Source organism: Sus scrofa, chromosome X (genome assembly GCF_000003025.6).
Source record: "Sus scrofa isolate TJ Tabasco breed Duroc chromosome X, Sscrofa11.1, whole genome shotgun sequence".
NCBI classification, from domain to species: domain Eukaryota; kingdom Metazoa; phylum Chordata; class Mammalia; order Artiodactyla; family Suidae; genus Sus; species Sus scrofa.
In genome coordinates, this window is record NC_010461.5 from 122,169,087 (window position 1) to 122,195,135 (window position 26,049).

The 26,049-nt window shown below is 53.1% G+C and overlaps 1 protein-coding gene across 6 annotated transcripts in view; it reads left to right on the forward strand.

Moving 5' to 3' along the window:
• The window catches only part of MAMLD1 (mastermind like domain containing 1), a 113,418-nt gene that overhangs the window by 48,812 nt on the left and 38,557 nt on the right, over window positions 1–26,049 (forward strand). For 4 of the 6 annotated variants that reach the window (XM_021079616.1, XM_021079615.1, XM_021079614.1 and 1 more), the window contains one exon: window positions 14,696–14,854. The exons of 1 other annotated variant lie outside the window; for it this stretch is intronic. In XM_021079616.1, the coding sequence (XP_020935275.1) occupies window positions 14,759–14,854 (96 nt within the window). In that variant the 5' untranslated portion in view covers window positions 14,696–14,758. Of the gene's footprint in view, window positions 1–11,385; window positions 14,855–26,049 lie in introns of those variants that run through there. One more of the 6 variants, XM_005657934.3, reaches the window with a different exon arrangement.

Genomic DNA, 26,049 nt, shown 5'->3' on the forward strand with positions numbered 1-26,049 from the left:
CGCACGGCCTGGGAGGCTGCCTGGTGGGAGCTGGTCTCGGGCTTCCTGGCCCCAAACCTGTCCGCGCCCTCTGCCCGTCATTCCTTGCCGTCCCGGACAAGTCTCTGCTTCGATTCCCCTCTCTGGCCGAGAAGGGGGTTACCTTAAAATCTCTAGTTTCCTCCCAATACCGACCTTCGAGGACTCTTAACCAAGCGTTAGGGAGAGGGGGACAAAAAGGGACTGCCGCCTTCCCCCTGCGCCTGTCCCCGGGACTTCCAGGTTCAAGTTCCCATCTGACCCTCACCGGGTACACGTGAAAGGCAAAGAGCAAAGGGCATCAGCCTCGCTTTGCAGATGAGGAATCTGAGGCTCAGAGGTCAAGTGACTGGTTTTAAGATGAAAGTGGAACCCAGGGCTCCTGGCCACCGCGTTCAGCCCACGGGTTCTCCTGGACCAGCAGCTGAAAACACTCGGCAAACCTTTGCTTGCCTGGCTGCTTTGGCCGCTGTGACCGCCCGTGTCAGGGCCCAGGGGCACCGGCGTAGAAGCTGCCTGTGCACCCCAGAGCTGCTGCCCACCGAAATGGCTGCGAAACCAAGCCACGCCCGCCTCTGTCCTCTTCCTGAGCCCAGCGTCTCCAGTTATGCTTGTCTGCCAAGTCTGGGGACAGCGTGATGGAAAACCTCATTTTGAGGGAATTTGACTTGCGTGTCTGCCTTCGGGGCCACAGCCGAGGGGAGAGCAGCTGGCGGCCCGAGGGGCTGGACGGCAAGGCAGAGGGGCCAGGCCGCCAGTGGCGCTGATGGGGACCGCCTCCCCTTAGAGAGGGAGCCTTGTCCCCAGGGCCTGTATCACTTGGATACGTTCCATGACGAACACACACACACACACACACACACACACACACACACACAGAGTCTGTGTCTGTGCGTGCATGTGTGTATCTGTGTGCATACTCGTGTGTATCTACACGTGCCTCTGTAATTGTGCATTGCTCTGTGTGCGTATGCGTCTGGGTCTGTTTTTGTGTGTCTGCGTGCAGGTGTGCGTCTATGTGTCTGTCTTCGTGTACGCATATGTGACTCTGTGCGCCTGTGTGCATGTGTTCCCACACATGAGAGGGATGGTTTGGCCCCGCAGAAGACACGGGGAGTTTCCCGGCACCCCCAGCACAGCCCCACCTTGGTGACCAGCGGTGGAAAAGCTTAGGGGACCTCGGCCCGTGGGCACCCAGCACAGAGGCTCGGCCTCGCTTCAGCTTCCAGGCTGGTTCTGCTGCAGTTGATCATGTGACGAGATCAGCATCGTTGTCCCTGCTGAGAGACTGTCTTGGTCTGCCCTCGTCTCTGGGTGTCCCCAAGTTCCAGAGAATTCTCTTCTCTGCTTGCCATCCAGGATGGACAGTGCATGCCGCTCAGTCTTAGAGTCAAGGCCATTTCAGGGTGGGGCCAGCTGGGGACACAGGGATCTCTGCTGACTTGCTGCTTTGTACAAGGCTTGGCTCCTTGAAGCGGGATTCCACCGTCCGAGCCCACTGAGTGGGACCGGGGACCACGTGTCCCTGCCAGGAAGCCCTGACATCAGGCTGATTTGTCACCAAATGGCACGGCACGCTCAGGTGTGTGCGTGGCGGACAGGCATGGGTAACATCGGTGACATGATACCCCAAATCGAGAAGGAGGGCGATTGGGGACCTCCCTGGCGGCAGCAGCGCTGTCACAATTCCGATCAACTAGATATTATGTCCAAGCCAACTTTGTAAGTTGTTCATTGATTACGCGGGTCACTAGGGTAAGGTCACCAGTGCCACTGTGTCATTAAGGGGAGAAAAGTCCTGCTGTAAGGGGAAAGGATATAACCTTTTTTTCTCCCAAATCTTAAAAGATGTTGCTTCATCTTTTCTCTAAAAGGAACAACTTTCTAACACCCCAAGGTAGCTTGAGGAGTGACAATAACTTGGGCTTTAGTTTTTTAAAAAGCTGAATTAATATATAATTTACATACCGTATAATTTACTCTTTGAAAGTGTCCAGTTCAGTGTGTTTTACTGTATTCACAGAGATGCGTGACGGTCACCCCATTGAATTCTCAAACGCTTTCATCACCCTCAGAAGCAACCCTGTATCCACTCCATTGTCCCCCGGCCCTGAGTCTTGAGCAACCACAAATCTCCTTTCCGTCTCTACAGACATGTGTGTCCTGGACAGTTCATAGAAATGTAACCATGCACTGTGTGGTCTTTTGTGCCTGGCATCTTTCGTCTGGCTTCATGGTGTCGGGATGCATCCATGTTGTCACAGGTGTCAGAACTTCATGCTTTTTCACGGCTGAATAATATTCCACTGTATGGAGAGACCGCATTTGACTGGTCCAATCGCCAGTTGATGGACATTTGGGTTGTTTCCACCTCGTGGCTACCACGAATGGTGCTGCCGTGAACATCCAAGAACAGGCTTTTGTGTAGACATGTTCTCATTTCCTCGGATATATACCCAAGAGCGGAATTGCTCAGTCATAGAGCTACTCCGTGCTTAGCTTACTCTGGCCCTCTGCCAAACTGTCTTCCGGGGTCGCTGTGCTATTTTATATCCCCACAGGCAGTATGCGAGGGGTCCCATTTCTCCACATCACTTCGGGCTTCTTAAAGGCAACTTTTAAAAATATAAAGTGGTATTTTACTTTTTATCTATGTATTTATTTATTTTTGCTTTTTACGGCCACACCTGTGGCATATGGAAATTCCCAGTCTCGGGTCCACATCGGAGCTGCAGCTGCCAGCCTGCACCACAGCCACAGCAGCACTGGATCTGAACCGTGTCTGCGATCTACACCCCAGTTCATGGCAGTGCTGGATCCCCAACCCATTGAGCGAGGCTAGGGATGGAATCCGAATCCTTAAACGTACTAGTCGGGTTTGTAACCCACTGAGCCACATCGGGACCTCCCAAAAAGTGGTGTTTTAGAATCCCGATCTGTTTATGAGCACACAGCTCTAATTATATGCCTTCGCTTGCTGTCAGAGCAGTCCTTTCAAATGCACAGAACTGGTAAACAATGTCTTACCCGTTCCTGAGGACGCAGGGGTTCCAGCACAACCAGTTGTCAAGGCCCTAGGCCAAAGGACTCCTGCCGCGGGTTCTAGTCTAGGCACCACCCAAGCTTGAGCCCATTCGGCAGAGCTCACAGTCCAGAGGGGGAGCCAAGTGCTAGTCAAGTCCTTGCTGCCGAGGGCGATGGGGACCCAGGAGGCTGTGCACAGGTGCCTCCTAGGAACGTTGGAGACAGTCAGAGAAATGCTGTCTGTCAACCGCCAAGCCTGACGCCTGGGGCGTCGCGGACTCCCAGTGGTAGCTGTTGCATTTCCCTACAGAACTTCGTGTTTTATACACGTTAGTGACAGCCGGTTCCTTTTCCAGCAGGGTCATCCGCTGCCATTAGAGCCCAAAGTGGCCATGAAGGTGGCAGTGGGCTGTGGATCTATTCCGCAGGCAGCGTCCTGTGCCCGCCCGCAGCCTGCCCTTCTTTCCGCCATCCAGGAGGCAGAGGGCAGAGGGCAGGAGCGGCCGTAGACTCCTGGCCTGTGTGCAGCCAGCCATCAAGCCAGCGACTCTTCGCTCGAGGTGCCTCCTCTGCACGGCCCTGCACCCCAGTGCTGTCTGCAGAAGCTTGGGCTGCGTGTGCCATGAGTGGAGCACTGGATAGGGTGATCCCTGGCTTCGAGTTCAAGGGGCCAGCAGGGTGATAAGCATCCTGAGCCGCGTGTCCTCTAACTACTGAGAGCCAGAGTCACCCTAACGGGAGAGGCCTTCTCCACAGAAGAGTGAGCAAGCCCCGAAGCTCAGAGCTGTGGACACAGGCCAGCCCCCACTGACACCTGCACCTTCCCTGTAGAAATATCTGCGTCCCCAGCGTATGGGTCTGCCGGGGCCACCATCACCATTTCGCAGACTGGAATTTTCTCATGGTCCTAGAAGGTGGAAGTCTGAGAGCAAGGCGTCAGGAGGTGCCCCGTCCCCAACAAGGTGCCATGGAAGGATCTGTCCTGCTTTCTTCTGGGAAGGGCGGTGGTTCCTTGGCTTGTGACAGCATCACTCCAGTTTGGGCCTATTCCTGGGGCTTCTGTGTCCAAAGTCACCCTTTTTATAAGGACACCAGTCATACAAATGAGGGGCCCACTGTACTCCAGTTCGACCTCATCTTACCGAATTACATCTTTGAGAGCCCTATTTCCAAATTAAGTCGCATTCTGAAATACAGCAGGTTCGGACTTCAGCGTATGAATTGGGTGGGGTGGGGGTGGGGACACGATGTGACGTGGGCCACCAGTGTCCACGTCCGAAGGCGGAGTCGGATTATTTTGCCATCCCCATTACCTTTCTCCACCTGCATGTCTTGTGGCTTTTCCTTTGGTTGGGAAGCTAAGTTCCACCCTTGAAAACAATGGGTTCGAACATCACATGTCTTGTCTCTTGACCAGAACAACCCAGAGCCCCGGGATGGGACGTCATGGCTTCAGCATTTCTTTGGCAATGCCTGGGCACCACCGTCTCCTCACTGCATCCGGGAGCACTGAGAAAGGAGCAGTTAGGATGAGGGTGACACTCAGGGACGGGGGGTGGGGGGTGCAGCACAGAGGTAGGCACCCACCTTGGCCTTTGGTGCAGCCCCTTTACACCTTGTAGGCTGCACCCCTAGGGGCGGGGAGGCAGGCTCGGTTGCACTTGAAAGATTTCAGCCCTCTAGGGTGTGGCTCTACCAGGATCTTCCTGCTCCCCTGCCAAGTGCCTCTTCGTTTCCTTCCTCCGTCATGCCCGGGGTCAGGTGGCAACAAGGCAGAGCTGACCCCGATTGGCACTTTGAGATAGCCCTCGGGCATCTGGCAGAGTCCCCAGGTCCGGGCAACACGAGGTCCGCTGCTAGAAGCCTGGGCTGATACGGAGAAGGGTGAGCCAGTGCGAACCCCGGAGGCAGCCGGTGCCGGCAGAGCTCAGGCTGACATCACCCAGGCATGGGTTTAGAGCCTGGGGTGCAGGGGGACAGAGTGCCTGCAGGCCTGGGCTCTGAGCCTGAGCTGGGAGGACACCCCCCACCCTCCTCCCCGCGTGCCAGGCTCCAGGGCCCCAGAGCAGCGCCTCTCCCAGGAGCGTGGACTGACTTGAGGATGGAGGGCATTTCTCTCTGTATTAAAGCCGACATGGATCTAGTATGACACAGAAAGCTGAATTTATGAGGCTGAAATTCACAGTGCGTGTGGTGGATGGTTTGGGGGTTCATCCACAGCCCTGGATTGTGCTCAGGTGAGAAACATTGCCGAGGGTTGCTTTCTTTCTGGGCGGGGGGCATCGGCTTCCTGTACAGGTATTCATGGATGTTGCCAGGGAGAAGGACCGCAAGCAGGCGTCGGGGGCAGGTGGTGGGAGGGTAGCACAGCCCTGCTGTGGCAGAAAGGGCTGCCCAAGGGCTGTTTCCCAGGCCGGCTTCATCCAGAGGGAACGAGGAAACAAGATCGTGGCCCGAGAGGCTGGGGTGCTGACACTGGGAGACCCCTTCTGACTTGGACCAAACTGAGTCAATTTCCAGGCAGGGAACTGTCACCTGCATTTCCTCTGTTGGCCTCGCTCCCCAGCCCTGGGCCCAGCCAGTTCCAGAGCGCGGTGATGCGGTGCTGAGTCCGTTGGCTGCTCCTCCGACCAGAGCGTGGCCGTTAGCCAGGAAGCTCTGGCTGCTACCCCCGCACCTGTCCTTTCCATGTTGGCTGCTGGGAACTGCAAGGGGCGGGGGCAAGACGCCAGCAGAGTGGCGTCTTTAAAAGCCAAAGCGGCATGTATTTCAAATGTTGCCTTTTTTCTTTCTTTAGAGCTGAATAGGTAGCCTGTTTGATATGACACACTTGTGTTGCCAGCCTGAAATGAGATCTGGGCCTCCATCCCCACACAGGCTCGAGACGGGCCGGGAGTTAGCGATGGCTTCAGCAGTAACTGAAATCTCTTTTTTCCCACTGGTACTCGGGGGCATTGTATATTAAATGACATTTGTCCTCGTTGGGATGTCGCTAGACCCTACTATTTATTTAAGTGAGGTGACAGCCGAGGCCTTGGGCTTGGCCCCCGAAACCCTCAAGAAGGATTTTGGGTAGGAATTGTTTTTTGAAGAATGCGAAAGGTCTCTAGATACTTCTGCGCATTGCCTGAAAAAAGAATATGCTACTTAGGACATGTCCCAGAAGCAATGAGAAGAATCAGTGTCCCCCTGGATCTGGACACTGAAATCTTTCTCGAATAGCACTTAGCTTCTTGTTTTGAAATAATTATAGTTTCACCAGAACAGGCTACAGAGAGGCCTCGGGTGGCTACATCTTATATAACACTTGGACAACTATCAAAACCGGAAAGTTGCTGTTGCTCCAGGTTTTCGTGTGGACCTGATCTGTCACTTCTCTGGACTAAAGGCCCTGGAGTGCAATGGCTGCGTCATATGACAGTTGCATGGTTCGTTTTCTAGGACCCACCAGCAGTGTCTGAGTGACCCAGCTTCTCGACATGCTCACCCGCTTTTGGTGTGGCCACTGCGTGAGCATCTTTGTATGTGCGTGTGTGCATCTGTGGATACCCTTCAGTGGAATGTCTCTTCGTGTCTCCTTCCCAGTTCCTAACTGGGGGGTTTGTTTTCCTACTGTTGAGTTGTGGGGATGCTTTATATATTCTAGATACTAGTCCTTTATCAGATAGGAGGTGTGCAGGTATTTTCTCCCAGTCTTGCTTTTCACTGTGTTCACTGGCTCTCTCACAGAGCATATTGATAAGGCCTAATTGAGCAATATTTCCTTTTATGGGTCATGCGTTTGGTATCCAGTCTTAGAAAGAACTTTTTCCCAGCTCTACATCCCAAAGATTTTCTCCCACTTTAACTTGTCTCATGTTGCAACTTAAATTTAACTCGACAGTCTATTTTGAGTTAATTTTGGGGTAAGGTATGAGGTTGAGTTTGAAGTTTATTTTTTTGCCTATAGAGTTCAGTTGTTCCAGAACCATGGGTTAAAAACACTACCATTCCTGCACTGAATTGCTTTTGCATTTTTGTCAAAAATCAGTTGGGCCTATTAGTGTGGGTCTATTTCTGGAATCTCTGTTTTGTTCCAGGTATCTGTGTGTCCGTCCCTCTGCCAGCATCATGCTCTCTGGTTTACTGCAGCCGTACAGTAAGTCTTGAAACCTGGTGAAGCTGTGTATCTATCTGAGAAAAACTGACATCCTCACTATGTTGAGTCTTCCATTCTGTGGACACAGAATACACCTCCAATCGTTTAGATCTTTGATCTTTTATCAGCATTGCATAGTTTTCATCATATAAGTTCTGTACATGTTTTGCTTGATTTTTTTTTTTTTTGTCTTTTTTTTGCCATTTCTTGGGCCGCTCCCGCAGCATATGGAGGTTCCCAGGCTAGGGGTCGAATCCGAGCTGCAGCCACCAGCCTACTCCAGAGCCACAGCCACGCGGGATCCGAGCCACGTCTGCGACCTGCACCACAGCTCACGGCCACGCCGGATCCTTAACCCACTGTGCAAGGCCAGGGATCGAACCCGCAACCCCATGGTTCCTAGTCAGATTCGTTAACCACTGCGCCACGACGGGAACTCCATGTTTTGCTTGATTTTCACCTAAGACGTTTTTGAGCAATAGTACTGTATCTTTAATTCCAGTGTCCATGCGTTCATTGCTGGTGTGTAGAAGTGCAATTGATTTCTATACATCGATCTTATATCATGAGACCATCCCACAGTTATTTCTTAGTTCTAGGAGTTACTTTGTAAATTTTTCAAATATTTCCCAGGCTAGGGGTCCCATCAGAGCTGTAGCCGCCGGCTTACACCAGAGCCACAGCCACACAGGATCCGAGCCGTGTCTGCAACCTACACCACAGCTCATGGCAACACCGGATCCTTAATCCGCTGAGCAAGGCCAGGGAGCGAACCCACAACCTCATGGTTCCTAAACGGATATTTAGGCAGCTTCAACTCATGATAGCATCTTGGAAAACGATGGTGCAACACCACACCCAGGATGCTGATCCTGGGACAGTCGAGGTACAGAAATTAATTTTTGCCCATTTATGGACGCTTCTTCTTCCTTCCCGCCCCAACCCCCTTCTCACTCCTGGGCAACATCTAATCAGTCCATTTCTATAGGTTTGTCATTTTAAGAATGTTATAGAAATGGATTCACACAGTATGTACATTTGGGGGATTGGCCTTTTTTTTTTTTTTTTTCAATTCGGCGTAATTCTCTGCAGATTCGGGAATCGTAATATTCAGCAGTCCTGTGTGCTTGTTACTGAGTCGCCTACCAGGCTATACACACGCCAGTCGTTTCACCATTCATCCGTCGAACGCTTTCTGGGTTGTTTCCAGTTGGGGGCCGTTATGAATAAGACTACTATACACGCCTGTTTACAAATTTTTGTATGAATACAAGTCTTGGTTCCTCTGGGATAAGTACTCAGGAGTGCATTTGCTGGGTCACAGAGTAGATGCGTCATCCAGTTTCTGGCGTTGCTTCCAGTATTTGATGTTGCTATATTTTTAATGAAGGTGACGTCCACGTAGCAGCTGAGTGGCGTTGAGTCCACTGGCTAAGTACCAGACCATCGCCTCTGTCTAGTTCCTAAGCGCTCACATCAGGGCAGATAAAAAAACCTCAATCTCCTCTCCCCCCAGCCCCTGGCAACCACCAGTCTCCTTTCTGCCTCTGGGGCTTACCTACTCTGGATGTTTCCTATGCAGGGAATCTTATGTGACCTTATGTGACTGGCTTCTCTCACGTAGCATGTGTTTAAGAGTCATCTATGTGGTAGCATGTGCCGGTACCTCATTCCTTTGTATGGCTGAATAACCGTCACTGGTACGAATACACCAAAATTTTCTTTCTCTGTTTCGACATTGATGGACACTTGGGTGGTTTCCACCTTTGGGTTATCAGGAATGATGCTACTGTGAACATTTGTGTAAAAATATTTGGCGAGAAAGACAAGTGTATGATATCACTTATATGTGGAATCTAATTTAAAAACGATACAGATGAATCTATTTACAAAACAGAAACAGACTCACAGATCTCGAAATCAAACTTATGGTTCCCAAAGGGGAAACGTGGGGGAGAGAGATAAATTAAGAGCTTGGGATTAGCATATACACACGGGTGTATATAACGCTGATAACTGCCAAGGACCTGGCACAGGGAACTCTACTCAATATTCTCCAATAACCTATATGGGAAGAGAATTGGAAAAAGAATGGGTGTGTGTCTATGTAGAACTGATTTACTTTCCTATATACCTGAAACTAACACCACATTGTAAATCAGCTACACTCCAAAAAAATTTAAAAATTAAAAACAAAATTGTTACCAGATTTAAAAAAAAAAAAAGATTTGAATCCCTGTTTTCGCTTCATTGGAATATATACCTAAGAGTGGAATTACACGGTCTGATGGTAATTCTACATTTTAACTTCTTGAAGAACCACCAAACTATTTTCCCCAGCAACCAAAACATTTAAATTTCTACCAGCAGTGTATGAGAGTTCCAATGTCTCCGCGTGCTTGCCAGCACTTGCTATTTGCCTTTTTTATTATGCCATCCTAGTGGGTAGGAGGAAGTGGTAGGTCATCATTTTAATTTGCGTTTTTCTAACACCTCATGGTATCGAGCGTCTTCGTAGGTGTTTGTTGGCCAAAAGTATGTCTTCTTTAGAGAAATGTCTGCTCAGATTCTTTGCCCATTTTTTAATTGTATCACTTGTCTTTTTATTGTTAAGCTGTAAAAGTTTTTTGTATATTCTGGATACTAGATCTTTGCCCAACATAAGCTTTGCAAGTTTTTTCTTCCACTCTGTGGGTTGTCCTTTCACTTTCTTAGTAATGTCCATTGATGCACGAAAGTTTTAAGTCTGTTTTTTTCTTTTGTTGCTCATGCTTTTCATGTCATATTTAAGAATCCGGTGCCAAATCCAATGTCATGAAGATTTTCCCTTATGTTTTCTTCTATACATTTTATACTTGTAACTCATATGTTTAGGTCATTGATCCAATTTGAGTTGATTTTTGTATGTGGTGTGAGTCAGGGATCCAATTTCATTTTTGTTTTGGGGTTTTGTTTCTTGGGTTCTTTTTTTTTTTGGTTTTTTGTTTGTTTGTTTTTGCTTTTTTAGGGCTGCACCTGTGGCATATGGAGGTTCCCAGGCTAGGGGTCATATTGGAACTGTATCTGCTGGCCTACATCACAACCACAACAACATGGGATCAGAGTCGTGTCTGTGACCTACACCACAGCTCACGGCAACCCTGGATCCTTAACCCACTGAGCGGGACCAGGGATTAAACCTGAATCCTCATGGATACTAGTCGGGTTCATTACCACTCAGCCACAATGGGAACTCCCAACTTTATTTTTGGCATGTGACTATCCAACTGTCCCAGCACCATTTGTAAGAGAGACTATTCTTCCCTCCAGTGAATGATTTTGACACCTTTTTCACAAATCAATTGACCATAGATTTATGGTTTTATTTCTGGATTCTAAACTCTATTGCATTGTAGGTCAGTACTATGCTGTTTTGATTATTGTAGCTTTGTAGTAAGTTTTTAAATTGGAAAGTGTGAATCCAATTTTTTCTTTTTCAAGATTGTTTTGAGGTGATCATGTGATTTTTATTATTTTACTTGTTAATATGGTGGATAAAGTGGAGTAGCTTTTGAACGTTGAACCAGCCTTGCATTGCTAGAATAAAGTCAACTTGACCATAGCATATCATTCATCTCACAAAATTCTAAAACTTTATTAAGGATTTTTGTGTCCGTATCCATGAGAAATATCAGTCGATGGTTTTCTTTTTTCTTTTTGCATAGGCTTTGTCTTTGCTGTCAGGGAACACAGTGAGTTGGAGAGTGTTCTCTTTTATTTTCTGGAGAGATTATCCAGACTTGGTGCTAATTCTTCTTTAAACATTTGGTATAACTCTGCAGTGAAATCATCTGGGCCTGGAGTTTTAAGTCTCCTTTTTAAATTATGAATTTAATTGCTTTAATAATTATAAGGCTAGACAGATTATTTCATATTGGGTGAATTTTGGTAGTTTGACCTTTTAGAATATTGGTCCATTTCAAAAAAGACGAAAAAAGGAGTTCCCATCATGGCATAGCAGAAACGAATCTGACTAGGAACCATGAGGTTGCAGTTCAATCCCTGGCCTCGATCAGTGGGTTAAGGATCTAGCATTGCCATGAGCTGTGATGTACGTTGCAGACATGGCCTGGATCTGGCATTGCTGTGGCTGTGGTGTAAGCTGGCAGCTGTAGCTCTGATTGGACCCCTAGCCTGGGAACCTCCATATGCTGTGGGTGTGGCCCTGAAAAGACAAAAACAAACAAACAAACAAACAAAAGGAATATTGGTCCATCTCATCTAATTTCCAGATTTATGCATGTATAGTTGCTTGTATTAAAATCCCTTATTCTCCTTTACATGTCTACAGGGTCAATAGTAATATTCCTTTTTTCATTCTAATATTGGTAATTTGCGTCTCGCTTAGAGGATTGTTAATTTTATTATTTCGTCAAAGAGCTACCTTTTTCTGATTGGGTTTCACTATTTTTTATCGTTATTTTTAATGTCATTTCAACATTAGTATCTATTCTTTATGGTCCCTTCCTTCTGTTTGCTTTGGGTTTATTTTGTTCTCTTGTTACTTGGCTCCTTAGGTGGAAACCTACATTATTGATTTTAGACCTTTCTTCATTTCCGTTATAAGCATTTAGTGCTATAATTTCCTTCTCAGCACAGCTTTACCTGTGCTCCACAAATTTTGATGTATTTTTATTTTCATTTAGTTCCATGTATTTTTAAATTTCTCTTGAGACCTCCTCTTTGACTCATGAATTATTATTTTCTTAATTGTGCTGCTTAGTTTCCAAGTGTTTGGAGATTCTCCTATTGTCCTTCTGTTTTTGTTTTCTAATTTGAGTCCCTTGTAGTCAGAGAAAACTCCCATGTATCACTTCAATTCTTTTACATTTTTGCGGATTGTTTTATAGTCCAGAATATGTGTATCTTGGTATGTATTCCTTGGGTGCTTGTGAATTTTACTGTTTCTTGGTGGAGTGTTCTATAAATGTCAGTTAGATCCTGTTAGATGGTGGTGGTGTTGAGTTCCATATCTTGCTGATTTTCTAATCGTTCCACCAGTCGTTGGGGACGGCATGTTGAAGTCTCCACTGCAAATGTAAATTTTGTTTCTCCTTTCAGTTCTTTTAATTTTTGCTTCGTAGATCATGTAGCTCTGTTGTTTGGTACATATACATTTACGATTATTTTGTCTTCTTGGTGAATTGACCCTTTTACCACGATGTAATGTCCCTCTCTGTGCCTGGTAATTTTCTTTGTTCTGAAGTTACTTTATATGATGTTACTAGAGCCACCCTGCTCCTTTTCTTTCAAATGAACATTGCATGGTTTTCATCCTTTTACTTCCTCGATGCCCATATCATTCTATTTGAGGTGAGCGTCTTGCAGACAGCGTATTGTTGGGTTATGTTTTTTTCTGGACGCTGCCAAGTGCTGTCTTTTAATTGGTTTATTTAGACTATTTTCACTTAATGTACTTACTGGTGTCAGGGCTTAATTTTGCCAAGTTATTTTTAACTTGTTTGCTCTCTATTTTTGTTTCTCTATTTTCTCTTTCCTGTTTTCCTGTGGGGGACTTGAATATTTTTTAGAATTCCATTTGATGATTCATGCGTAATGTTTTTGCATGTATCTTTTTGTATACTATTTTTCATGGTTGCTCTAGGTGTTACACCCTATATACATGCCTTCTAAGGGTCTGCTGGTGTCGGCATTTTACCAGTTCAAGTGAAACCTTACCTCTCTTTCCACCCCATTACCACCCTCTGGTGTTTGTAATGTAATTGTGTTAAATATTTCTTCCACCCACATTTAGAACCACAGCATGCCATGCTATAATTGGTGCTTCACCAAACATAACTTAGAAAACTTGAAAGGAAAAGAAAAGTCTACTCTATTTACCCCTATTTTTTTTCTCTATTATTCTCTCTTCCTTGGTGATGTCCAGAATTTCTTCTTTTATCATGTCCTTTCTGTTTGAAGACAAGAAGTTCCTGTAGCCGTTCTCCCAGGAGAGGTGTGTTGGTAACAAATTCTTTTCATTTTCCCGCACCTGAGAATGTTTCGAGTCCCTTCGCACACCTGAAGCTTATTTTTCCGCACCTGCTTGGATCTTCGGTTTTGGCTGACTCCCTCTGACGATGCTTTGGCAGGGAGAGGGGGGCACTGTCCCATTTCTGCCATGTGGCCGTGGACATCCAGGTGCCCCACTTAGCCTTCATTGACCCCAGGGAGGTGCGGGCGTCTCACGACCACTGGGCAGGGGTGCCCTGGCTGGGACGGGAAAAGACTACTGCTCGGTGGGGGTGGAGTCCAGGCCCCCAGGTGGCCTCGGCTGATGGGACTGGGTGGGACCACCCTTTGTTTTCTGCGGCGTTGAGCTGAATTCGAGTGGTTCTTATAGAAGAGGGTTCTGTCTTGGTAGGTTGCCCCTTTCCTGGTCTTTTGACTACGGAGACCGGGCTTTTGCTGGGGCCTTTCTGTCTGTGCTCATTGGCACTTTGGGCTCCAGGTCTGGGATCTATGAGGCGAAAAGAAAAACCCAGGGGCCTCGCCACCGTGTTGTTCCTTCGGCCCCAAGGACCCTAGCCAGTCTGCTTTCTTCTCTCCACCTCTCGGGGTCTTCCTCCGTTTGTTTGCTATGTAGCGACCCGAGATTTTCGTTGTACTCCGTGGGAGAATGGGGAAGGTGCGTCTCCATTTTGCCAGAGGCCGACATCTGGACGTTGAAACTTTAGGCCTGGTTCTGCGCGGCCAGGAACATCTGTGGGAAGGAGAGCTTCCCCCACATACCAGCGCTCAGCACCGCTCTTATTCCATGTCTGCATCAGCAGAAACAGAGAGGCATGAAACAAAACCGCATGAAAACCTCTGCTAGACCTGGGTTCGCACGTGTCTGTGTATCCGCCGTGCAGGGCAGAAATTGAGGCAGCCCTGATCCCGGGCCGCTCGGCCGCTTCCGCGTAAACCAGGGCGCCCTTCTGGCCCCCATTGCTTCCTGCCCCTGGCTGTCAGCGCCCCCGGCTGGGTGCCGACCTGGGCGGAGGTGGCAGCTGCTCCTTCTGCAGGCCCGGGTAGAAGGCTTCGGGAGAGCCGAAGGGGCTGTGCGCCATCCCCCGAGCCCAGCGCCCGGGTTTCGCCTTAAGAAATAAGCGAACCCGTGTCAAAGAACAGAGGGCCTCTCCGCACATCTCCGGGCCCACCTGCCCCAGGACCCGCTGCCCCCGCCTCTCGGCCCCGCTCTTGTGTGACTCACATCAGGCTGCTCGGCCAGCCCTCCCTCAGCTCCCCGGTGCACTGCGCTCTGCCCCGTGGGTGGCCAGCGACGGCCATCTCACCCCCCCCCCAGTGACCCGCATCCCTGGAGGTGGGAGGGGCTGGGTGAGGGTGGCCGGTGGGGGGGCGGGGGCAGAGGGACAGGACCGGGAATGTGGCTGACTCCGCCCACACCTGTCCTCACAGTGAGAGTCTGTGATTCACGGGGTCAATGGTCTCATCTTCGTATCTGAAAGACAGTGTACTTTTTGTCTCCCTAAGCCCTGTGTCTAGGTCGCTTGGGAAGCGCCTTGGAGAGTCAAGAATAAAATTGCAGGTCAAACAATGGATGACTGGAAAAGTCGGCTTGTAATCAAGAGCATGCTTCCCCATTTCGCCATGGTGGGAAATCGTCAGGAGCCCAGAAAGCTCCAGGAATCGGTCAGACAATGGGCTTTTGGGGGGAGGGGGGTGTTGAATGCTTCTAATCTTAAACTTGAACCTAAGATGTGTTATTGACATTCTCTGTGCGAACTGGGTGGCAAGGAACCAACCCCAAATGTCAGGATCTGGAATATGGCCTAGAAAAGATCTAGGAGATGAGCTGACCTTGCCCCCCGTGAGTTTCTGGAAGAGCAGGAAATAGAGCCCGAGGCTGCATCTGGATTCCCAGTCCAGCTATCTCTGCACGGCACCCCTTCCCTAGAAAGAAAGAGGGGGGAACGCCTACTTTTTCTCTTACTAGAAACCCGAAATGTGGGGGTGACGGGCACCAGATGTGTTATATTAGCTTCCTAGTACCACTGAGAACAGGAAGCCTGGGAGTGGGGCACAGAGATTCCCATACGACTCTCTGGCCCAGTTGTCCTTTTAAGAACTCAGCTGACAATCTCTGCTTTCCGCCCTGGCCACGCAGACGTCATCCATGTGCCTGAAACTCGGGGTTAGGGTTTCCAGACGTCGTTCTAGGAGCCAGGATGCTAGAAGGGGCCACGAGAGCCATCGGTCGGTTGAAGCTGACAATGAAAGCCTGCCACCCTGCCCGTCTCCCAAGATTAGCTCAGTTAGCGGGAGCTGCAGCCAACACAATGGCCGTTATCTCCGTGTCTTAGGGCCACAGAGGAGTGGCTTGCTTAATCTCCGAAATTAATAGAGCAGGGAGGAAATGGCTCTTATAGAGCCGTGGGTCTGCTTCCTTCCTGTTCAGAGAACGGGGAGCTTGGGGCTCTGAGGTAATGTCATTTCACATAACGGGAGGGCCTGGCTTCTCCAATTCCAAGGCCAATCCACTTCCAGTAAGTCCCTTTTCTCTGTAGTTGAGAATTCTGATACATGCACGGGTGTGGGGGGAGCTCATTGCGGTCTTGTTTGTCTTTTTCCCGCCCCTGTCTGCCGTCCTCCATGTCCCGAGAACGAGCCGTCTAGTTGAGTGTGTAGACATTGAAGAAGGTATTTCCAGCGCTCACACAGATGGCGTCAGACGGGATGCAGAGGGGGGCAGTTACTTGGCCAACAGCCTGTCCTCCAGACTGCCAGCCCTCCTGCCCAGCGTCCCTCCAAGCCAGGCTCTCCCTCTACCCCAGTCCCCTTTTGAGTTCTTCCTTCTCGGGAAGGGTCAACGACTGAGTCAGTGAAGGAAACCGCCCTGGTTTCTCTTTGCCTCACACTTATTTCCATGCCAAGCGCCCCGCCAACACCCTTTTTGAAAGTGCGACTAGTACATAATGGCTTTGGTTCGGATCAGTGTAGACCTCAACACCAGAAGGGGTTTCCCTGGAATGGGTCCCTGGAGCGGCCGCCGGTGCCCTCACCCTGGAGACGCTGCCCTGGCCCAAACCATCTCTGGGCTTGGCTTCCCTTTGCAGGTGGCCTTTAGAGCCGTTGGTGAGCCTCGCCCAAAATTCGCATTCATTGCTTTAGACTCACACCTTGGACTTGATCAGAAGCAGCCCTCTTCCCTCCTCCGTGGCACACCTGGTTCTCCACCCGTGGCTCCAAGTGAGCTTGTTTCTGAAGCGCCAGGAGACTGACCATCTGACCCAGTTGAGGGGATCTGAAATACAAGCCTCGGGCTCCAAAAGCAAGTCTCGCAGATGAGCCCTCTGGGCGGTAAAACCCACATTTGTCTCCTTGGAAGGTGCACGTGGTCTCGGAAGGGGCCGGCCCTGAGCGAGCCCGCGCCCGTGGCTGGGCCTGGCCGAGCCAGGCACTGCAGATTCCACCAGCCAGCAGCCAGGCAGCTCTTGGTTTGAGCACAGCTGGCTTCTCGTGGCTGCTCAAGCCCTGCAGCTTCAGGAAGGTACCTGGTGTCAGCGTGGAGCTCTGCTCCACGCGCAGAGTGGCTCAGGGGCCCTGTGTGTGTGGACCGAGGGATGGAGACGGACAGATTGAGAGCAGGAGGTCACTCCCCCATGAAACCTGCTGTCAGGACAAGTCACTGAGGGGCCCAGAGTGGGAGCAGCGGGAGGAGGCTTTGGCGGGAGCTGGGCTTGCACCTCCCAGCTGTGGCCCAAAGTGGATCCCGGCTGTCTCCCAGAAACTGAAGCTCAGAAAGATTAAGCAAGCTGGCCAGGTCACCGAGGTAAGACGCGGCCAGGTCGCCAAGGTAAAGGCCCAAGACGGTTTCTTGGGCCGCTGTCCTCTGCCGCCTCTTAGCTCTGAAGCGTGTTGAAAACCACAAACCTCTGAGCACCTCTTGGCAGCCTCGCAGCGTTTGTTCATTCCTTTGGCACCCCGACTGCTTAAGGACTCCTGCGATCTGGAGCCTTGCCTTTTGCATATTTATACAGTTGGACCCCACGCGGGGTTAGTAAGGCCTCAAGGGTCCGCAGGTAGTGTCTGGAGTTTTCACAGGAGAGAGACGTTTGGTTCCTCCTCTTGGAGTTGAGGTCTCCATCCCTCCCCCACTGAGGTCCGAGAAATCTAGTGACTTTGCAGAAAGATGCTCCCCTGCCGGGTGGGCAGCGGTACCAAGGGGTCCCGCCTGGGGGCCTTCTATCCACAGTATGACCTCAAGCAACCGCTCACCCCTCCTCCTCCTTCAGCTCGGAGTGTAGATGGAGCTGAGGAAGGGGGAGGAAGGAGCCCCGAGGGGAACAAGAAATGGAGAGGTTTGGACCCTACGAAAACACGGTCCCCGTTCTGTCTGTCCCTCTGCTCTAGGGAGACAGGTAGGAGGAGGGCTGCTCGGCTGCTGCGGCGGCCTGTGAGCAGGTTGGAAGCACCCGCTTTTCTTTGCAAAACGAGCAGGGGCCTCCGTAAGGAGACCTCAGACTCATCCCGGGGCTGTTACTACCAGCACTTTGTGAGACTTCAAGGCACTCCTTTTCCTCTTGGGGTCAGAGGGCCTGTCTGTCTCTGGCCTCCTGCCACACTTCCAGGGTCCCTCCTGTGTGCCCAGCTCCGTGCTAGACCCTGGGCTACAGCCGCTCCCAGTGCAGTCTGTCCCCGGGCTTCCTCCACTGGGACAGATGTCTCCTCGGCTGTAGGGCTGCTCGATCTCCGGGAAGCTGGGAGGCAGGGATGCTCACCTGTAGACATCAGCTTGTTTACTCCTGTGACACGGGGACCGATGCTTCCACGTCACCAGGGAGGAGGCTGAGAGGCTGCCCCAGCACTACGCGCTCAGTAGGTTGGAGATTCCCATCTCAGACCCACGTGCTGTGCCGCCGAGGCTCCTCCTCCTCTGCTGCTTCCCCGTCCCAGAGCAGTGGACAGAACAGAGCCCCAGACTGCCGGGGCATTTCACGCCGCTGGCAGACAGCCCGTAAACACGGTGGAGGCATCTCTTACTTCATCCTCGAGGCTCCCTGGAACCCTCTGACCAGCATCGTCCAGGGCCCGGCCTGAGAGCCGGGCTCATTCAAACCCCACGGGGAGGTAGGGACAGCCAGCCGGGACCTGGGCTGAGTTGTCTAAACAGCACTTTGGGGAGCCGGGAGAGGCAGCTGGGTGTCCCTGCTTCATGCTGGCCGTAGGCGTGGTGCACGCGTGGACCTGGCCCCTGGAGAGGGGAGCTCTGTGCACCGGCCCGCTTCCAGGAACCAGGCGGTCCAGGCTTTGGCTCATGGGGGAGGCAGCTGTCCCCAGTGTTACTGGGACTCCGCAGGGGACTCTGCCCTCCGCCTGCGTCAGGGATTCTGGAATGACGATGAGCGGAGGTGAGGATAGGAACGCAGTGTAACCCACATACGATATCACCCCCACTGTTAGTACTTTAAAAAAAAAAAAAAAAGATCAGCCATTGGCATTGGCTCAGAAGGGCGATGGGAGACGTGTGTCCTTGGAGCTCAGGTGGGGACGCAGGGCCCCTGAGGATATCAGTCTCGGCAGCAGCCCCGCTGGATTGATGGAGCTCCGCGCGTTCTGGGTCAAGGCCCGCAGTGCGTATGCGCCTTTCTATTTGGGGATCCTCCCCACAGAGCACGCAGCTGTTCGCTCCCTTTCCTCCCTCCTCCTCCCCCTGCAGTAAGGGCCCTTCTCTGTTCCAGACACCCCGCCGGGCTGGGCCGCCAGGGCTGTGCACTGCGTGGCTTGCCGGACACCGCTGGGCTCTGCGTCTGGGGCCCGCCTGGCTAGCCCAGTTCAGCAAAGCAGTGACCTGAAAATCGCAGTCTGTTTGCAGGGCAGGCTGCTGGGAGGGGAGCTCTGTGTGGCAGCTGGCTTCCGCTGGCATCTGGGAGCTCGGCACTGCCTGTTTCTGAACTTCCAGGAGCCCACGCTGGCCTTGTCCGCGTTCCTGCCCAGCCCCTGCCCCCAGCTTCCTTGATGTCAGGCCCAAGGTGACAGGTGTCTGGAGCTCGAGCTCCCTGGGGGAGGAGAGTAGACACTGTCGGACCCCAGGCTGGGGCGGCAGGAGAGCCTGGCCAAGCCGAAGCTCAGGCACCACCCCCTGTAGGGTGTGTGCACACCGGAGGGGTTGGCCCTGGGACCACGGGCCCTGGGCTCCCCCATCTCTGGGCCGGCCTGTGCTGGCTGAGGCCTCCTGCTTTCATTGAAAATCCCCAGCTGGAGACCTCCACGGAGCTCTGATGCAGACAGAGAGCCGGGTCCTGAGCTGCCCCTGGGGGCCCAGTTCTAGACCTCTGGTGGGGGAGGGGAACAGCAAACACGCACTTGGAAGGTTTGGGCTACAGATGCTGATTTGTGCCGTCGACATAGCATCATTGGTCACAACCCTGCCTCCTCCCCCTTGGCCTGTCCTTCCTCCTCCGCATGTCCCTCCTCCCCGGTCACCAGATCTCCATCTTCAGAGTACCAGAGTTAGAAAGGCAGGAGGGAGCCCGGGTGGGCCTCGACCCCCAGGGGGCCCAGACCCAAGAACCAGGCATGGCTGCCTCCGCCACTCCCTCCCCCCCTCTCCCCCCCAGACCTGCCTTAGTCTGCCTCCCTCGTGGGGTGCGATCCCTCTCCTGACTCCCCAGCCAAAGCTGTTTCTCCAGGTCAGTCACTCCCCAAGGGTGGCAGTCGGCACCAGCCCTCTTGTGACCCCAAGACCTGGCTCAGTCCCCGGCACAGAGTAAATGGTCCCTAAGCAGTGGCTGCTCTTCCTCTGGGCTAGAAGGTCCCTTAGAAATCGCCCAGGCCACCTCCTTTGTTGAATACCAGAGGCCGAGGACACACAAGGAGAAGGGGTGTCCTCCACTGGGCCTGTGAGTGAGTTCGTCACCGTCTCTGCAAAGTGGTCGCCTCTTGGCCTGGTGCTGGAAATGGGAGAGAACAGGATAACTGGCAGGAACCCTTTTGCTCTGGTGCTCGATTCACATCTGCAGGTGCCAGGCGAGCCGTGTCACGAGACTAGGTGCTCTGGGGGTACAGACAGGGCTGAGGAGGAAACGGCCCCGGCCTTCCGAGAGCTGTCTCGTGGAGGCGGGTCACATGCAGACCTGACCTGGCAGCTCGAGCTTGGCCAGAGCCCGCAGGCCGGGAGCGGAGGGGGCGGGAGGGGAGGCCGTGATGTCCGGGAGCACGTTGAAGGGCTGCGGGAGGAGGGTGCGAGGCTGGAAGAGCAAGGCGGACGGACGGACGGACGGGCATCCAGAGGAGGCAGTGGCTCTTCACTGCAACCCTCGGTGCGCCCGCCAGCAGGTGCGCAGTAATAACTGGCATTAGGGAAGGTCAGATGTGGCGCTGGGTCTGCTGCCCGCCTTGCCCAGTTCAGGAATGGTCCCCCAACCCGTGTGATGGCAGAAGTTCTGAGGCCTTTGAGCTCTGACCATGCTGTCGGCCACTGTCTCGGGAACAGTCGGCCTGGGTGGCCCCCTGCAGTGTGAGGAGGGTGGTTTGGCCAGGACCTCTGTCCCGGGCGGCCGGGATGCTCAGCCCGTGCGGGAGGTCAGTGCTCGGCAAACTCCCACCCACGGCCTGTGTAAATAAAGCTTTATTAGCACGAGCCGCACCCGGTCATTAACACGTGGTCGACTACAGAGTTGCAACAGGGACCACGCGGCCTGCAAAGCCCGAGAGAGTTCCTCTCAGGGCCTTTCCAGAACATTTCCCAGCCCCTGAGCTGGGCTTCGGTTCCTTTGTCCCGAAGCTGTAGTTTCCTCTAACAAGTGGGGGCTCCGCTCCGCACCCCTTGGGGGAAATCACAGCTCCTGGCGCCCCTCCGGGCGTCCCGCTGCCGCTCCAGCGCCCAAGCTGGCCCGACCCCCGCTCTGGGCTTGTCCCTTCCCCAGAGGCAGCTTCCCGGTCCTTCCTGCCGCATCCACTTCGCTCCCCCATCAGCGTCCAGACAGACCTTCTCCGAATCAACGGAGCCCATCGTGGCTCAGCCGAACCCCCAGCCAGTGGCTCCCCACTGCCAGCGTCTCACGATCCCCCCTCTCCCCAGGCCCCCAAAGCCCTCTGAGAGCACCCAGCACACCGGCCCCCCGCCCTGCCCACCCGCCCTCCTGCTGGCAGCGTCCTGCCCTCGCTCCTTCTCCTGCATTTAGACGCCTCCTCCTCTGAAGGAGTCTGCTCACCCTCCGCTCGTGTTCTTGCTGTTGGCTTACTGTCCATCCCCCCAGAATTCCAGCTCCTTCTCTCCCTGGCCTGTGCTCATTCTGAGGGGGCTTCTGCTCTGGGCCCCCAGACAGCCCCTCGCTAGATGCCTCTTTTTCCAGAGCAAGCTCGAGGCGCTAAGGGTGTCTCGTGTTAGGGCTGCCTGTGTGACCGTCAGAAAATCTCAACCTCTTCTTCCCCTTTTTCCTCCTTTAAGTCAAGCCTTCGGGGTTTAGAACAATGAACTTGGCTGATATAAAAGGCCTCCAGGAAGCCAGTCCCCAAACACCGACATCATCTGCTTTCCGAATACATGGCTTCAAAGAGCTGAGGGTACACGAGCCGAGCGTTGGCCACATGACAGCTAAGGAACTTCGAAATGCCTTGCCCTTTCCTGTAGTTAAAACTGACATAAAATTACTTTATTGGCAGCATTTTAACAAACAAAACCTCTGCGGTGTGTTTGCTGGTGGTTCAGCTTCAGTTTTCCAAGTGAGAAAAGGCTAACTAGGAATGACGGCAAGGAGACAGCTGCAAAGCTTCTGGTACCAACACATTCAGACGGAGCCTTCGGGCCCCACCAGCGGAGCTCCTCGCGGAGAAGTAGAGCAGGAAGGAAGTCCTCCGGACGGACACGCCTCTGACCATCCGCGCCGCCACGGCCTGTCCAGCATCACCACCCGCCACCCACACCACGCACGCCGCCACCTCGCCTCCAGTGTCTCTGCCAGCTCTGCACCTTCCTCCGGTGCCACCATCGCATTTATCACCTCACCACCACCATCCCCTCCACTTCCACCTCCACCTCCAGCACCGTCACCACCTCCCCCACCACCACCTCCCCCAGCACCTCCACTTCCACCGCCATCACCACCGCCACCTCCACCAGCACAACCTCTGCCACCACTGCCACCACCAGCATCACATCTTCGTCCATCACCACCAGCACCTCCTTCGTGTCCACCACCTTCTCTTCCTTCTCCCACTGCCACCCCCACCGCCATCACCACCTCCATCACCTCCACCTAGACCACCAGCAGCATCACCGCCACCTCCAGCACTAGCACCCCAGCACACGTGTACTACCACCGCTGCCCCCGCGACCTCCTTCCTCACTGTCACCTCCATCACCACTGTACCTGTCACCACCATCTACTCCAGCACCAGCGTCTCCGTCGTCACCGCTGTCACCCACACACACAGAGGCAGAGGACATTTTTCTGGTTATATGACATGTTCCCTGATGCAGTGCCAGGCACTTTCCACAGACGGGGAAAGAAAGAAATATGTTTAGCTTGCCATTCTTTTCAATGGGTCACCTATTCTTGCTGCTGTGGGCTTTGGGGCGCCAGAACTCTTCAGCACGTATTTGGGGCTAAAATGAAATTAGGATTCATCACAAGAAGGCTCCGATCCCTAAAGGCTACACCTTTAAAAAAGATAAGTTTGCAGGAGAGCTCTTCCCCTTCATGAAGGAATTTACTGAGGATTTTCTTTCAGTGGCCAGTTCTTGCCGCATTTGATGATGCTTTGCCTGGCAGAAGTGAGCCTTGCACACAGCAGCTGTCAGGCGTGCAGCCAGTGAGTAAAGGCAGGGCTGCCCTGAGTGGCAGATGCTGCCGAGTGACTCTGTGACGGGCTATTTTAGGACCACCAAGAATGTGTTTGCATTTTCAAGGGTGGAAGGAGAGAGACGACTTACGTGGTCTGTACAGCATGCCAGGCACTCTGCTCACTGGCTGTCTCCAAGCTCGTGGCAGTCCCATGACCCATTCGGGAAGTGGCCTCACCCGCCCCGTCCCGACGGCGCACGTTGTGAACGTACCGCCTTGTGAACATACCGAGGGAGGCCACTGAATTGTGTGCGTCAAAAACCTCCATTCCATGCTCTCTGGGTTTTGCCTCCACTTAGAAAGAAAGAGGATCTAACTCATTGCACGAGGTGCACCTTCATATTTAATCATCGCGCTGTACACCTTTAACTACGTCGCACATCATTTTTATTTGTTGCTCATACCTCAATAGAGGTGGGAAAAACAGAGGACCTGGCCGTGGAGAGGGTCTCTGCGCTGACCCGGGGTTCCTCGTCCCGGCGCCCTCCCAACCTCTGCTTCTGTGGCATCAGAGCTCAGACAGCCGGGCTCTAACTGGGGTGCTTATACCTGCAGGCACTTCACGTCATTTAGACCCAGAGGTTGGCACTCGGCCACTAAAAGGTGCTCATTCGGTGAGCATGTGACCTGCAGAAGACACTGGACTAACCAGGTGTCTGCATTCTCCCCCCACCTACACGGCTGTCGGGCTTCTCATGCGGGGGAGTTCCTGCCACCGTCTCAAGCCCGTGGCCATTTAACTCAGCCCACCGTTGGGCCACAGCAGAAGCCAAGTCCCCTTCTGCTTAAGCTCCAAGGCCTGGGGTCTGATTTTGTGCTTTAACCTTTTACTCTCTTTCATCAAGCTGGCCCCACATGCTGGAAGCCCCCATCGCAACCAGGCAGGGGTCTGCACCAGCACACGGAGCACAAAGTACGGGGCAGCCCGCAGCTGGTTTTCTCTTTGCCCCATTTGTACGCCTGGCTCCTCAGAGCTGGCTGGCGGGCTGCAGCCTTCCTGGTAACTGATGACCTGGTAGGACTCTATGAGCGTGGAAGTAAGCCCGGCTCGTTGGGCCAAAATTGCAGGCCACCGTTCTTGACTCAGCGAATGCAGACACGCTGCTCTCAGGATCAACGCGGCTGAGAAGTGTGTGTGCGTGTGTGTGCCTGCAATACATGCGGGCGCACGCTCGCGCGCGCGCGCGCGCACACACACACACACACACACAGTGTTCAAGTTGTTCCTTGTTTAAAAGGCATAGAGAGGTAGTTGGCAACGACCATCATTTGACCCCGTCTGGGCTGGAGTAAGAAGTGAGAAGGTTGGGCCTAAAGGAGCTTGGGGGGGCCCTCTGCCCTCTTCACATGGAGAAACCCAGGTCTGCCCGCTGGCCCTGGTGGCCCCCAACCTCTGCTCTGCCTCCGCTTTTCCCCTTCCCTCGGTGTTCCAGGGGCGCCAGCCTAATTCAGGTGAAACACAGGCGATGCTTGTTAACCTGGGTCCGGCACAGACAAGTCATCTGGATTGGGACAGTGCCCTTGCCTTTGACCTTCAGATTCTATGGCAGCCTCACAGGCAGCAGCAGCACCTGCTTGATCTCTAGACCGGCCTCACCAAATCCACCCAGATGTTTGAAACCAACCCTGTCCTCTTCCCCCCCGCCCCCAAGCAGTCGTCTTTATCCCATTGATGCTGCTACACTGGCACATCTCTTCCTGGCTCTGGGCCTCACGGGCTCTAACGTGAAGGAGAGGACCTGGCAGTTGTGTGTGACAGCCTAGGAGGGCAAGGCTAGCACTCCAGAAACACTTGGCCAGTGACGGAATTCTTGGAGGCATCTCAGGGGGCGATACAGTGTGAATTATGCGCCATTAAATCCACATGCATCCCGCGGTTTGGGGCCATTCTTAGAGTTGCCAATTCTTCTAACTGGTACGTCTGCGCTACAGAAAGGAAAAAGCACAGTTCTAGAAAATCCCCCCGCCCCCGCCCAGAGGTCTACCCCTTTCTGCATTTGTTGGGGCTGCTGCTCAGAAAGCTCTGCGTGGAGCCTGTTGCAGCCACAGCCATCAGGCCGGGAGGGCTGAGGCCCACAGACAGTGTGGTAGAGCCCAGAGCGGTGGCTGGTGGCGAGCAGCAGGAGGTGGGCTATAAAGGCACCTGGCTCTCAGGTCATTGCCGTCAGCACCCGGCCACTCGCAACCCTCCACTCCCACCCTGTGTCCCAATTCTAGTGCATGGAACCTTGCTTGCTGGGGCAGCCCGGGGATGGGACCCAGGGCCTGGAGAGTGGCACCAGTGACAGTGACTGCTCCCGATGAGTACTCCCCAGCGGTGCTGTCAGGCACCCAGGGCGGGCTGAGCATTTGTTTTATAGAAAAAGAAATGGAGGCTCAGAGAAGGGGTGGAGCTGCCCACAGTCACACAGCAAATAGAGCAGCTAGGACTTCAATCCGGCTCCTTCCTCCGTCCCAGGCCACCTCTGCCTGCGTCGGGGGCCGAGCGTACAGTCTCTACCGGCTCAGGGCAAGCCCGGGGCACTGGTATGTCCCCTCTTTGCGGGGTGAGATTCTTGGCCCAAACGGCTGACCCCTCCTGAGGCCGATCAGCATTCAGGGTTCCCCGCCCGCCCCCTCCACCCTGGGATCCTCAGAGCCCAGGTCTTGCAATTCAGGAAATGCTGAAAACCCTGTTTGTTGTACAGGAAGATCAGTTTCAGCCTGTGGGGGCGTCCTGCTGAAAAGCAAGCACGCGCATGATACATCCGCCCCCAAACAGGCGCTTGTGCTGGACACGTGGGTGCGCGGCGGACCCCAGGTCTCGGTCCAGGCCGAGTCTCTGTCGGCCCCGCCTCCTCCCCTGTCTTCCCGCAAAGCCGGGCCTGCTGCCTCGCACCCTAGGAGCTCTTCCTTCTCGGCAAGTCTGCGGGGGGTCAGTCCTGACTCCGAAGGCTTGAAAGGCCATCTCGTTGGCCAGCCTGCGGTTCTCGGAGAGTCCCCGGGCGCATTTGTCACCATGCGGGGATGGGTGTGGAGGCACTGGTGAGAGACAGAGCC